At 39.3% G+C, this 15,937-nt stretch overlaps 1 protein-coding gene across 3 annotated transcripts in view; it reads left to right on the plus strand.

Annotated features, from left to right (window-relative positions):
- Positions 1–15,937, plus strand: part of grid2 (glutamate receptor, ionotropic, delta 2) — a 427,565-nt gene that overhangs the window by 355,730 nt on the left and 55,898 nt on the right. For all 3 annotated transcript variants that reach the window (XM_046387650.1, XM_046387649.1, XM_046387652.1), the window contains 2 exons: positions 6,889–7,027; positions 12,258–12,453. In XM_046387650.1, the coding sequence (XP_046243606.1) occupies positions 6,889–7,027; positions 12,258–12,453 (335 nt within the window). The remainder of the gene's footprint in view (positions 1–6,888; positions 7,028–12,257; positions 12,454–15,937) is intronic.

The raw sequence follows: 15,937 nt of genomic DNA on the forward strand, positions 1-15,937 counted from the left end.
CTTTTAAAATAGAACTTGTATTTTAGGAATTAATTCCTTCTTTCTTTTTGTCAATTAAAAACACCAAATCTTCTGATTTCTATTTCTGATTTGTACTTAACACATAAGCACATTACGTCACTGAGATCAATCTGCAAGTTGTTGTTGTGGTTGTGAACTAACCCTTCCAAAATGTCCTTCAGCTAGACACTTGTGAGGGCTGTGAAAGAGTGAAATCATTTAAATGGTAGAGGGAAAAAAAGAAGAAGAAGAGGAAAAAAAAGTAAAGTTACATCATTTTGTTGCAGGATTGCATTGATTCCAACTGGGAGCTGACATCAACTGAACATACATCCTACTCTCCTTTTCCTCATTGAAAATGCTCTAATGAACTGCTCTTCTTTCATCCAAGAATGAGCTGGAGTGATGATGTAACTATGAATAGATTGGCAATGGAAATGTAGATTTTAAAAAATTATGGTGCGATTAATAGAAGTGGATCGAGTTCGGAGGACGGACACTGTGAACCTTCCTCACTGTCTAAAGTTGTAGAAAGGTAAGTGAGAGAGAGAGAGAGAGAGCTGTTGGTTATTCAAACATGTTGCTGCTGATGCAGTTGGAGGATAACATTACAGAGTCAGAAAGCTGCAGAAGTAGATGCTTCGAGCACCTCTCACCAGACTTCAGCACACTATATTAGTGAGTGAAGATGCTTGTTTACACTGACAGTGTGGTAGAGTATAGAGTCCCTGCTAAATAACAGCTAGTCCTTCTCAGAAAATTTGCCCAGCCACTTCTCCAAGCGATTGATCCCCTCTTTATCTCATTTATACTGACATGTGGATGTTTTCCTCAGAGAGAAGATCTAAATCTCTCCCTATAAACATGAAAGTATGTCCCCAACTGTCTGGTGAAGTTATGCTAAAGGTCAGTTGAACGTTTGACCCCATTGGCACTCTACCATTATCCTATATCCACAATGGCAAAGGAGAATTTTTATCTCGTAAACAATTTAAATCTGTGGGGAAAATATTATTTACTAATTTAAAATCTCCTGTTTTTTTACACTTTTAAAAACGATTTGGCTGTTTTTATTGATAATGTCAGATTTCCTCCATTGCTTCTTATTTGCCTGTTTGAACTTTTGAACCTTTTTTCAAACTTGTCTATCGTGAAATTGAAAGCTACGGCTTGTAATTTGTATGTTTTTTTTTTGTTTGTTTTTTGTTTGTTTTTTTTTTTCATTTGCCCAATTGGAACTTTTTACTCGGTCCTATGCAAATTGCTGTATCTGTTGGCGACCCTTAAATAATAAGGACTACATTTAATTGTTGCTCTTAAAGTCGCAGTACATCATCAACTTGTCTGAAAGGTTCACACCACTTAGGAGAAGACCTCACATAGGACCAAATAGGACTGAATAAAACCACCCCCCTTATCTGAAACAACTCTGGACTAAACTCAGAGATCATGACAAGTCAAACACTTGATTCATTTAGATTTAGTAACTCACTAGAACACATCAACAACTGGTATAAAGGGAATAGTTGGTACATAGCAAAGGTCTAAGGCTCTGCGTCGACTTTCTGAACTAAATGTCTCAGCCTCTAAGTCGCCCCATCAGATTTACTGCGCACACACACACACGATCAAGGGCATTTTGTCTCAGTCATTTTCTCTCTGATCAGTTTATTTCAAACCTGAGGGATGAGGGTTGTGTCCGGTGTTCTCATATCTGTGTGTGTGTGTGTGTGTGTGCCTGCTCTTGAGAGAGAACAAAGAGCTCCGATCAGTTCTTTTGAATTTATTTATTTATTTATTTATTTATTTATTCATTTATTCATTTGCTTTTCTTTTATCATATGAACCACAGTACATTCATACCTGTACTGTGTTTCTTTTTTGGTTCAAACAAATTAATTCAGGTTAAAACTTGACATGATCACACAAGATTTTACTAATCTAATTCTTTACTAATTAACTAAATCATAAAAACATCTGTCTAAAGAATTTCTGATTATCTTTTATTTTCTGTCTTGTTCTTGAGAGTGCATACACAGTGACACACTCTCTGTGTGTCTATGATTGCGTGTTCATTCAACTACATGAGCCAAAGGAAGGAAGATAGGAGATGACAATACAACCAGAGATGGAGGGAATCTTTTAAATAAAGAAAGAGAGGATTACAGAGAGGTAAAAGGACAAAGCACTAATTAACCGCACTGCTTAGTGGCCAAGAATGGGAGACCGCAGCTTGTGCTGTTGTGTGGCTCAGCTCTCAGATCTTATTTAACTATATTTATGTCAAATACAACATTACTCAGAAAATATATTAAAAGCTCAGCAACATACTTCTGAGATGACCGTTATGATCGGAAACCCTAGAAATTCCTTGAAAGATTGCTGTGTGATCAGTCAGTTGTCCATCTGTTCAGTCAATCAGAAAATGGGATTATGAAAGAGTTGGAACATGAGATAAAGCAGCGGAAGAAGCAGAGCCGCAATTCAGAAGATGATAAAGCAGGTCTGTGTGCCAGCTCAGAGGCCAGCAGTGTAGAAAGTCAATCAGACGGTCAGTCATATAGCCAAGGGACCAGCCAGCCAGCCAGCCTGCCATCCAATGAGCCAATCAGTTATGCAGACATTCAGCTATCCAGTCACTCAGTCAGCCGAAGAAGATAGGAAGTAACCCGGCAATCAGGGTCTGTTAACAATAGAGAAACAAATGAAGACTAATGGAAAACTGGAACTCAGGAAAAAAAAATATTTAAAATATTGAGCTTGGCTACATGATTTGCAGTATTTTCAGCTGCTAAAGAGAATGTGTAATTTTGATTCCAATTCCCCATTTGGAAGAAACAGAAAGAAAGATAAAAATGCTGTTTGCCCACTGCTACAGGGAGCAACAGCAGAGAGTAAGAAGGGAGGCAGGATAGACATGGTGGTGAGAATGGAGAGCTGCATTGAGGAAACACAATAGGGCACCTTTGAAGCTTCTGAGCTTGCATCCACAAAGCTGCTTCATGCTAGGTGCACCTCCTCTAAAAAAAAGCACATGCAAATGGAGATACATGCACTTATATACCTTTTGACAGGGGTTTTTAAGGGTCGAAAACATGAAAATTACCCAGATAAACACTTAAAAGATAAGCTCCTTCAGTCTAAGTTAAAAAGAAAAGAGTCTCTGCACAACTTTCTTTAATTGTCCTGTTTAGCGTCATTGAATGGACCATTAAGAAGAACAGTTACCTTATTAGAACATCACATTCTGACAAGGCTTTTATCTGCATTGAGCAAGTGAACTTGATGACCTTTTAGTAGTCATTTTAGCAGCCAATCATTTTTATTTTCGTCTGCTCTGTAATGTTCTTTTAATTATGGCAAGGTCACTTAATAATTTGAAACCTTATTGTGAGTTCAGATTATGCTAAAGTTGTGTGGATGCAGCAGCATGGCCTTACAGGGCTGCTTAGTCATAGTCTTCTCATACAGAGTGTGCATGTCCCACTTGGAAAAGATGTTTTTTGAAAAAATACAAAAAGTATTTACACATACTTGCAGGATGCATGATTCATGACATAAAAGATTTGCTGACAGCTTGTATTCTTCCTCAGTGGTGACATCCATCTGTTCCCTTATATGAAAGATCCTTCCAGTGATACAATATACTGTAGTATGAGAACTGGGTGGATAGCACAATATCCAGTTTGTATAATAGTTTGAATAGATCAGTGATGTGTGATTATTGTTGTATGTGTATTTCATGCCTTTACTTGACAAAAGGAAGATAAATGAACAAGTTTTTTTCGTGCTCTGTTAGCAACAACGCAGTATCATACAATGTTATACAACTTAAACAAAAGAAATAATCATATTTAGCCACTATACAGCATCACATTGGATATTTACTTTTAACTTGCAACATAGTTGTCAGTTGGATCACTTTTTCCATGATGAGTTGGACTTAGATCACCTAAATGGTCAACGGTAATTATTGAAAGGGAAATGTTGCACCATGAAACCATGTATGCTTTTTCTTCACTAATGTGAACGTAGACTAACACAGGCGGTGACAGTATAACAGAAACATCAATGATTGTACGCCTTACCATTTTCGCAGCATTTAAAAAGCTGGCGTCTAAGTGCCCAGTCAACTGGGAGAGAAGTTTCAGACATTTTTGCTCCTTTAAAATCTATTCCAGTCTTGAAATAAATCATGTTGAGGGCCTTTTCAAACCCACTTCTCAGTGTTCAGTTGGGTTTATTGAGCCTCATAAATCCAGGTTTATACAATAACTTAACAAGATGTTGGCACTGTCTCACTTTCTGTCTCTCTTTTGCACACATGTTTAGAGCTGGGGACAAAATGACCTTTTCAGAAAGTCCGCTGTTGCCAATCTTTGATTTAGACATCGTCCAGGGACACAGAGCACTATAAAACTTCTAAAAGAACCTGACAAAGTCTGTCCCCCTTCACATTTTAGGACAACATTCACATGCTGAAACTGCCAGAGTTATTTTCCCAGCTGTATTAAATGTTTTATGAAAGTCGCTTGTGCAACCAGAAATCAACATGAAAAAAGTTCCCAGTCCGACAATTTTTAATTTTTTTTTTTGGTTTTTGTTTTTTAAAGCAACTAAACTGGTCCATGGATATTACCACCATGAAATCCCCAAAAACCTTCTTCAGGCGGGAGGATTCATGAATGTCTTTTTTTTTTTTTTTTTCCAAAGCGATTCAAATCCCCAAGACACAGCAGTCACAGTTTGGCGTATATTTGGACTTTTTTTATATTATGAGAGAAGGCATCTGTGCCTGCTGGTTGCATTCATCCTTGGAAAAGATTCAATTCATCTTCCCAATGGCAAATCTGCAGTAATTACTCATGAATAGTTAATCATTGTTAACTGCATGAACTTTATCAAAAATATTATTAACATATTTATTATAGTCTTATTGATTAATATGCATGCTAGATTTACATTCTCTGAAAACAATTTGATATAAAGGCGGATACTTTCCAGTATTTTCTGTGTATCAGTATAAGTTGGGGGGGCCCTCTGGTCACAAGCCGCTTCCCCAACCTCTAGGCCACAACTGCCCCCTATAATTCTGCATTAAATCATAGAGCATAAAAGGATAGACATGTGGGAGAACGACATAGGCAAACACGCGTACAGAATTGAATTGAATATAGAGTACAGTACTATACAGTATTCTGCCTTCGGGCTTGTGGTAAAACCTGATGTCAAACAATGTATTGCCTGAGAAAGTAAACCCACAGAGAGAGAGGGAGAGATAACAAATGTGAATTAAATCAAATGTTGTAAGTGATGCAGAAGGGGCCTGAAAGGAAGATGGAAAAAGCAAGAATACAGTGGAAAAAGAGAAAGGGGCGGAAGATAAAGGGAACCTGAGATTATGTTAGTGTCACATACATTATTGAGTCTGGGAAGGCAAAAGTGGGAACAAGGAGATTGTCTGTTGGCCTGATCCGACGTAACAGTGATCTCCTTCCACAAGGATGAATGAGGTTAATTTCTAACAGGCTTCGTAAAAGACATAAAGACAGCAAGGAAAAGCTCACTGGCTGCAAATCAATTATTTCTCTCTGTTTCTGTGTGTATTAGGTATGCATAACTAAGTGTGTGTGTGCATGATTGCCAGTAAGCTTGCATAAATACATGTGTTTGTGCATGAATAGAAAGGGTAGCCCACAATCTACCTGAGCACAAGAGAAATGCCAAAGATCAGTGTGTGCTATTTCTTTCCTGATTAATGCACAGATAAATGGATCATGTTTTGCGAGGACCTGGGTTAGAGTGACAGCCACTTTTTTTCTTAACCTCACAGAAATCCAAGGCTGTGAGATTTTTACTGTGGCATAACAAGATTTCAGAGGACAAGGCCACAAAAGCTGTTTATAACACAAGAGGGGGATAAGGAGGTTTTATATTTGAAGACGGACAAGCCACTTTTCATTTTAATGTCCTCCAGGCAGCATTAAATCCTAATGGGAAGGCCTGACAAGTATTTACACATTCTGTTCAGATTGATCAAACTTGAAGATGGTAATGTATTGCTATAGCAGTCTACATTTTTTAACTTGTGTCGCAAACAGTGCCGGCTGGTTTTTTGAGAGTGACTACCCATTGAGACATTTCCAGAGATTTAAAGACAGTCTGCAAAGGCCACATTTACCTCAATATATAAATATCATCATATATCCAAGATATAACATCGATTTGGTCTTTTGGTGTCTTTCTGAAAGAGTGTAGATTCCTACTTTATACTGCAATGTGAGGCTCAGCGGCCTTATTTATAAAGCAGATGTATGAACAATTTTCATCTAAAGTAACACCTGAGCAGAAAACCACTTATAAGTACCGGTACTTGGAAATGATCTTATCTCGCAGTAAAGTCTAAATGATTTTCTTGCTGCTTATGTAGGAGTGTTGCAGTTGGGGACACATGCATCCAAGCCTATAGTGAACTGTTTGAACTTTACAAACAATGTGATACAGATTGTCGATTAATGATGCGAGGAATTAATCGCCGAACTCTTTCTTTTTAACATCAGCCACGGTTCTGTCTTTCTGTCCCACCTCCTTCAATGCAGCAGTCACACATTTGTGGCTGATCGGTGTATAGGAGGAGGACAGCACTTCTCTCCCATCAAGTCTGTTTTTTGTAAATCCCAAAGTTTGCATAGAGAGTGGCCCTTTTCTGTGCTTATGTAACATTTAAAATAAGGGCCTCGGATCCTTTAATCCAGACATAATCTTTCAAGGTGCTTCGCTGTTTCAACAGCTTTGCTTCCTGCAGCAAAGACTTGCCTGTATGTGTTGATGCGACACCTTTTTTTTCTGTTAACTTACTTTTTCTGTTCCTTCTTTCTTTTTGTCTAGGTGGGGAGGTGCCCTATACCACACTCGCTACGAGGATGATGATGGGCTTTTGGTGGATGTTTGCCCTCATTGTGATTTCTTCATATACTGCCAATCTAGCAGCCTTCCTCACCATCACTCGCATAGAGAACTCCATACAGTAAGTATCCTACTGATTTTGTCTTCTGCCCTCAGTGACACTTGTGCTGGCTTAAAAATGTAGTTCTAGCCTTTAATTTCTGAAAAAAAGAAGTCTTTTGAATTGATATTGTGATACAAGAACTGAAACTCTGGAACTATTACATATCACAAATATTTATTACATTTAGTTTTAATTTAAAGCTGCACATCTCGTTTCCTTTCCCTCTCTCCATCTTTTCTCGCCCTCCTCCTTCGTCACCCCATTGTCGAATAGTAATTTCCTGTTTGCTTAAAAGTTCGGATCTATCATTATGTGTGTGTTTATGTGTCTGTGTATGATTTCCAGTGATGAAGATAGGAAAGATAATGAGAGACAGAGACAGAAAGAATGAGGGACGCTGTAGAAAAAAAGTAAGAAGAGAAGCGTTTTTGCATGTTCCTCTTGGGTCGGGAGCAGAGAATATATCAAGGCAACTAGCAAAGCCTTCTACTCTCATTTTGCTTCCTCTCTCTCTCTCTCTCCCTCCTTCTCTCTGTCTCTCTTTTCTCTCTCTCTAATGCCCATATTATTTCCCTGAGCTCCGTGCCCTCTGCTTATCTATCCTTGTGATAATATGTTTGCCTGCTTCTCTTCCTGGTGGCACTAGGAAACGCTCATCTCTCATTGGACTAATCAGCATGCCGAAGCATCCGCTATGCCCGGCAGTGCCACAGTTAATTGTGCTTGGCTTTGGAATAAACAACATTTATTTCTCTAAATCTCATCACTATCTGTCTCTTAATTTGTTTCTGTCAGTTTGCCTCTCCTTCATTCCCTCTACTCCTCTCTTTTTACGTCTTTGGCAGACCTCCTCCTTTTCCCTTTACTTCAGTATCCACTCCATAGTCCCCTGGAAGATATTTAGAAAGAATCACTCTTCTTATTTTCTTTTGTCTATCTTTTCTTTCTTTTTTAGCTTAAATTTGCTCTCATTGCAGAGCGCCTCTCAGTTTACTGCCTCATTCAGCATCCATTGAGCTAATTAAGGATTTCCATAAATTTTAATACATTATCTTTCATGTGTTGACTCTTCTGGGGTCATTAGTGGCACAATTATCCCTGAAAGAACAGCACCCACATGGCCTTAGGCCTCCAAACATGTGTGGTGGTGTGAGTAGTGAGAGGGAACACACCCAAAATAAACTCACTTCACTATGATAAAAACTTGATTAGCATGTTTGGCAGATGGAGCAAGAGTGAATGGTTTTGTGATTCAGAGAGTGAATTAGTTAAGTATGGAAAAGAGCAAACAGGCGAATGCACAGACTGGAAGGGCAGAGAAGGCCGGGGAAGGATGGAGGCATTGCTGTCTCTGTAAGTCGTCAGGACAGACAGGGTTTTTAAGTATTAATGCCCTTGTTTCATCCTGGAAATGAAATAACAAGTGAGTGTTCAGAACCCTCTCTGGACTATTTCACGCTTGGATGTTTTCCCTCAATTTCAGTGTGAATCCTTTAGGAAAACATGGATGGCAGTGGAGAATGGCAAAGAGGGGGAATGAGAGAGCAAGATACATAGAGAGAGAGACAAAACGGTATAAACATTATAAAATGGAAATGAAGAAAGGAAGTGTGTGGAGGAAAAGATGAGATGGATTAAAAAGTGGAGGGGGGAGGCAGAGATTAGGGACAGAGAAAAGAAAGAAAGAAAAGAACCATGGAAAAACAGAAGGAGGTCAAGGGTGTGGTGAGTCAGAATGAGAGAGGGGTAAAAAGTGAGAGAACAGGTGGCACATATTGAAAAAGGAAAGTAGATGGAACCAGTCAGGATGGGAAGCCACAAAGGGTGAAAGAGGATAAAGATAAAAATCTTCCTTTACTGACAAAGTGCCACGCAAAAGATTTTATTTATTCATATTTTATGGTTGCTAAAGATTGCCAGTGAACTTAATCAGGTGTTCTGTATGCGTAGGCAAGTCTTTCTATCCCATTGGTCAACAAAGACAGCAGAGTGGTCCCTGTGGTCAAACTCGCAGCAGTTATTTAAGGTCACGTGAGTCTTTCTATGGGACCATGAAGCCAACACTTACAGTCAAGCTGTCACTTTGTAACCCCCCTGTTGGTGTGAAAGGGATAGTCACCGCACTGGCCCTTTTACAGTTTATTGTAGCAGTAACAAACAGAATAATGACATTGCACTTAGACAGTAGAGGTGAACAAGTGTGCATAGACTAAGCATAAATCTCTACTGATAACAGCACATACTGGCATTGACATCTCTATTGACTAGAGAGTGACAAGCCATAAGATGAAGAAAATAATAATAATAAAAAAAGAAAAACTGGGTTTTGGCTTCAGTCTGCACAGATCGTTTGTTGGTCAAGGTTGCACAGCTGTCTGCAATGCTTCAAAAGCCATTTGTTAAAAAGTTAATGAACTGATCATGGCTCTACTGCCTTTACCCAAATGAGAATCACAGAGCCATCATCATCTTTGTCCTTTAGCCACCGAAAAAAATAAAAAGGGCCATACTTGGACTAAAATCTAAAAACTTGTCTGTTAAACTATTTTCAGTTTTTTAAAAAATACTAAAAATATTTTTAGTAGCTTTCAACAAGATGACCACATATTCAGAGCTGCACATAGATTCCACACACGTAAGGTGATAGATATATGTTCTCTTTCACCTTTCTCTCTTTCTATTCCTCACACACACACACACACTCACTTACTATTAGTCACAGAATACATTCAGCTGCTGTTCACTCCATTTACTTGCTCATTGAGCTGCTTTGGGGGAATATAATTGGTTACAAAATGAGCTAGTAGACAGAAAGGCACACGCACATGCACACACACACACACACACACACACACACACACACACACACACAAAGATACATTAAATTCAGACAAAACATCCCCAAAACACAATTAAGCACATAATTTATATATGCATATCTCCATGAGCCAACTCACATACCCGGGCACAGTAATACATCTGGAGACATCCAATTTCAGTGTTTTTTTTAATTAAAATCCAGACATTTAATATGGTTAGATTAAAATGAATTATTGTAAACACCTCTTATAAGCTCTTTCTGTCGTCTCTCTAAAGGTTCTTTCAGTAGGTCATGAAAAGTTAACATTACACTCGAGCTCTTTATCCGCAGCATCTTTAACAGGATGTTTTTCTTTCCATGGTGAGCGTTTTGGGAAGACACTGTTCAGTTTTGAGATCTACAGAACAGAATTCCTCTCATAAATTTTTGAATATGTTTTCTTGTCAAACTTTTTCCAGAGGTTGAGCTTCAAGTCATCTGTGGAAGCATTTGAATCAAAACCAGGTCTACATCTTATTTTCACCAGAGCTGCAGTATAGTTTCAGTTGCTGTGGATACATTTGGTCCCATCCTGTACACAAACTCTTATCTTAGTTGTATTCGCATGTATCAGCGAAATCATTAAAAACACTGTGTTAACATTGCTTTGTTTGTCATAGTAAAATGTAAAGCCACCTTTAAGATATTACATATTTATCCCTTTCCTGGTCTCCTCCACATGTGCACACCATTAAATAACAAGCTTAGAGTTTATTACTCGGTGAAGCCAATTCACAAAGGGGGGAATCCTGGTCAAAGGGTGTGCTGACAGGCATACGTATTCGCATGGGAGTAGTGGGGAGGGGAGATTATTAAGGCCAAAGATTAATTGACGCAATGAAAGATTCATGTTCACAGCAAAGTTCATTAAAATCTTCAAAGCCACTTTTTTTTCAGAGCGGGTCAGAGAAATAGTTGTGGAGGGCATATGAAAGGAAGAGAGAGGAAGAGAGAGAGAGAGAGAGAGAGAGAGAGAGAGGAACCATCCAGAAAATGTCTGAATGTAATATTTTGTGTGTGTGTCTGTGTGTGTATGTGTTTTTGTCTGAGTGAGCAGCCTTGTAATACTGCAGCAGTACTTATATCTGTGCCCAAATCTGCTTTGTGGGTGTCTTACAGCCGAATTAATTAAGTAAAATACTGTACACTTGTTGTTCTTCATTAAGCAGGACATGTTGAGTGTTTTCTTGTGCATGTTTTGTTTCACAAATGTGTGTCTTTCAAATCCATGGGTGGTATGTAACAGCCATTTACCAAACAAACAGTAATTAGTTCATGTAATGGTTCTCCATTACATTTCTCAGCGGCCAAACTCTTTGAGAGGCAACCCAAGCACTGTTGCGTTATAATTAACAATAGCTTGTGTTTTCCCCCAGAGGTGGCAATTTATGGGTGAGGGCTTGAGCGAGAGGGGAAGGAGAAGGGAGAGAGATAGAGAAAATAAGAAAAAAAATTATGAGACAGAATGACATGTGCTTTTGTTTCCCATTTCATCTTCTTTGTTACAGTGTCTCACTCTTTTCTTTCTATAATATCAACTGTGTGCAGTTTGCCAAACCATCTTGTTTAGCACTGTGAACTGAGTGAGTGCTGCTGTCTCAACTGCTTTCCAACCCCATTTTTCTCACAATTGTTGGTCATGGCCAATGCCCATTTTTCTGTTTCTGTTCAATGTCAATTACATGTTGTTGCCAGCTCCCACTGGTGACCCACAGAGAGTTTAGATCTAAATCATTCATTCATGAGAGAAAAGGCAACGTGAACCACCATACAGCTTACCACTTCATGAATACTTTATGTGTACTGTCCAATGCCATCCTTTCTAGATCCAGTCAGCTATCACTGTCTTGGGAGTTATCAAGACAGTAACAGACTTGACCATTCATGTCCCCTCCTGCAAACATTAAGCGTGCCAAGCACCACATTTAGCAGAAGGAGAAGAATCACTTTATTGGCAGTATATTTATTTTTACATACACACACTGAATTTGTCTTCTGCATTTAACCCATCCTTGGTTGAACACACATGCAAAACCCAGCAAATTACATGCAGTGAAACACACACACAGGAGCAGTGGGCTGTATCAAGCGCCCAGGGTGCAAATTGGGGGTTAAGTGCCTTGCTCAAGGGCACATCAGCCAGCTAATGGAGGTGGGGGGGAGCATTTTTCACATTAATCACTCCAACTCACCCAAATTTTTCGATCACAAGCCGCTTCTCCAGCCACGGCTGCTGTGTCACCACAACAGTAATGCCCAGGGGATGAACTGAGCCCCAGGTGTGATGTGAAGCTGACCATTCAGGCAGAGTCTGTATGGTGCTTAGAATGAATGAATGGCTGGAAACAAGGAGAATTCAAACTCTTTTCATCGCTTGTCTCCCTCCAGGTCTCTTCAGGACTTATCCAAGCAGACAGAGTTGCCTTATGGTACAGTGTTGGACTCTGCAGTATATGATCAGGTGCGCTCCAAGGCTATGAACCCCTTTGAGAGAGATCCTATGTACTCCCAAATGTGGCGCATGATCAACCGCACCGGAGGAGGGGATAATAACGTTGAGGAGTCAAAGGAAGGAATTCGCAAGGTAAGTTCTTTACTTTTTTATTAGTTGTGGAGATGTGCAGATGATTCCAAAGCACCACTAACATGGGTAAAACATCTGTGTAAGGTGACAAGTCATGTGCCAAAAGCGCAGCACACTGTGTGCAAGTGCTGTTGTCACTGAATAACACGGGCAGCTGGAAAATAACGAATGAATTAACCATTATGTGATTTAATAAAAGCAGTGTGGATCAAAAATGTCCCTTCCAACAGAAACACCCACCACGTTTATTTGTTTAGCTCTTAGTGCATTTCTTTTCTTAAATTCCAATGTAGTAAAACACAAAATTTGCATCAGAGAAGCAAATATTTTCATGCTTCTTTGCTCGGCCATGGGTTTCTCTTGCAGTTTTTAGCAAAAAAAAAAAGACAAAATAATTACTAACTATTGTGATAACATGTTTTTTTAAAAAATCAGAGGTCTGAATACCCACAGTTTATATATGGAGTTCATACAGTAAGCTACAGTACGCAGACCATCCTTATTGTACACAGTTCAGCCTCAGTCCTGTTTTCATATACAGGTCATGCTACAGGGTCTGTGTTGATAGGGGATAAATCTATCTAAATGATGTTAATTATACAAAGATAGTGTGCGCATGGTTAAATACTTAATTCCCTTGGTGATTACCCAGCATCATAAATACCTGAGTGCTGCATCTCATTTGCACGCATCCCCCTTTCCGTTTGCATTGCCCTTCTATCTTCCAGTGAGGGTCTCACCTCCCCCCCTCCTCGCTCCTTATTAGACTTGAACTGTAGCCAGCATGGGAAGTGTTGGAAGTGTTGGGAGGAGTAATCAAAGTGGCTGGTGGTGTTTTTGAAATGATGAGATAAATGCAGCACATAACGCATTATAAGCACACAACTATTAACACCCAGTCAAACATCTTGCGTGTTTGGCCAAGGTACTTATTGAGCATGCATAATTAATTAGTAGTGTGACCAGAATCATTCAGTGAGTCTTTAATTGCTGAACTGAGCCATATGTGTGTGCAAAAGCAAAGTATGTATATCCTCTTGATAACCTGCTTGATACCAGCAGCTTGCCAAAATACACATAGCCTCTGTTATGACTGGATTTGCATGCACGGTGTCTTTTTAATACTGTATAATTACTCATTTACATAATTAATAGGGTTTAAATTTCATGTTAAGTATACCAGAAAATGTCCACATCATCAATGTGGGGCTCACAAAATTCTTATATTCTTTTATCCATGTATTCCCATATCCCACAGAAAAATGTGATCTCTTCGCATAACAAATTGTATAGATTGTCTATTGGTGTGAGTGACAAAATTGAGTGTTAAAAAATTGTTTTACAACCTGTGTAGGCCTATTGAGGAATAACAACAGTGTAGTACTGCGTGAGAATGGTGCCAGGTCATGGACTGCAGCATGTCATAATACTTCATCACTGTAATGTATAAAATAGTAGTGTGATTTGTTAATATATTTAATACCACTATGGATACTGTGTTTGTTGCACAGAAACAACAGGACATGATCATGTGGCACTCACCACCGAGTCCAACAAGACCAAAGTCAAACTTTATGTTGTTTTCCATTGATTTGCTACGTGAAGGTGCAGCTGTGGTTGAGGATGTAGAGTCAGTGAAGTACTAATCGGAAGGTTCTGTGGTTTGATCCTGGCTCTGGCTGCTTGTCAGTTTGGCAACATACGGGACTGCAAATTGTTCTATAGGTGCCTGAGTGTTTTTGTATATGGCTGAGTATAGGAATATCATGGGACTCTTGGACAGAGAGAGCTGTGATGCTCCTGATGAGCATATCAGCACTTTGGATGGCTGCCTCTGCCATCAGTATACGAATGTGTGTATATGGGCGATATGTGTTGTAAAGTGCTTTGAATAGTCAGTAGACTAGAAAAGCATTATGTTAATGCAAGTCCATTTATCAGCTGAGCATTCAGTGTGATGAGGAGCTGACCATTGCGGACCAAGAGGGTCCGCATGGCGCCTTGAATAAGTGCATAGCCAGATGCACTGAGGGACATCACGCTGTTGGGGGAGTTTAAAGAGTCTCCTCAATGCTAGTCCACCAGCATGGTCATTGCAGCTTGAGACCAAATCGAGGATGTGATCTGCTGACATGTTAAAACTCCTTATGTATGCTGATAAGAATGTCACAGATTGGGCTGCCTCATTTTCCACTTTAAAAGAAGGTCGCTCGAAGTGTGTATTCACAATGCTTTATGTATAAACCCATGAAGCATTAAGAACAACCCCATCAGCCCCATAACACACTGGAGATGTTCTTTAATGAAAGCGTAATTCATTAACTTTTGATATCTTTATGTGTCACTGGAAAGAATCACGACAGAGAAGAGTGAGACGAAGACAACAATAGTTATCCAGTGGTTACAGTATATTACATGTGCTGTGGCTATTGATATACAGGGGCAACAGGAGCATACAGAAGAAATGCACAAGGGAGATGGTTCTTCATGTTGCCACTGAGATGAAAAGTTTAGTCTGTAAGTCATACTGAATGAGCTTGCTTTTCAGTAGCAGCAGGGTGTCATCAGGCTGGAATGACAGGAGACAGAACTGGAGCGCTGGTCATAAGCAGGATGGAGAGAGGTTCTGGTTTTCATGGAAGAGTCTACACGACAGAGTAGCTGTAAGCACTGCACAAAAGAGAAGGCAACAAAGAGGCATATCTCCTCTCAGCTGCATGTGTCTCTCATGATTTGATGTTTTCTTTTTTGCTTCTCTTTTGCTCTGTATTTTACATTTTATTTATTTATTTTTGCTTCTGGCCTGCATCTTTTTCAGTGTTTTTCACCGATTATTCACCGACTGTCCTGTGTTCTGGCTACCCTCAACTTTAATGTCCTATATTTTTCTTTTTCTTCTCCTGCCTCTCTGTATATAAAGCCCTAGCTCCCTGTCTCTCCATCAGTCTGTTGTTCGTCTAACATTGTGTTAAAGGCTACAGAGTGCTCTCTAGTGGTACACTGATGCCCATTCCTCTCTCTTAACTACATTGATATGAGATGACACTTTCTCTTTGCTGCATTGACACCAACAGTGATACTGTTGCCATGTTTGATTGTGTGTTTAAACTTCCAATGAAACTCTAATTACTTAATGACTCCCAAACACAGTACTTTAAATGTAAATTTAGCTTAAATTTACTCAGTCAAACACCAGTATTCTACACTTAGTACTGCCTAAAATTTAGTAGTGCCTAAAATTAATCTTGCTTTCAGAGAAAATCAAAATATAATTTCACCTTGGAGCTTATCACATTTTGTTTGCATCAAAGGTTGAAAGATTTCTTGTTCTCAGTTGCTGTTCACAAGGTCTACTAAAAGGGTACATAAACTAATACTGAGTTAACTGTACACCTAACGGCTAGGAAACTGAAACAGTCAGCTTCAGCATTCCTTCAAATTCCTTTCAGCCCGTTCCGATTTTTCTGTCTTACTGACAAATATA

This window comes from Scatophagus argus, chromosome 4, assembly GCF_020382885.2.
Source record: "Scatophagus argus isolate fScaArg1 chromosome 4, fScaArg1.pri, whole genome shotgun sequence".
NCBI classification, from domain to species: Eukaryota; Metazoa; Chordata; class Actinopteri; family Scatophagidae; genus Scatophagus; species Scatophagus argus.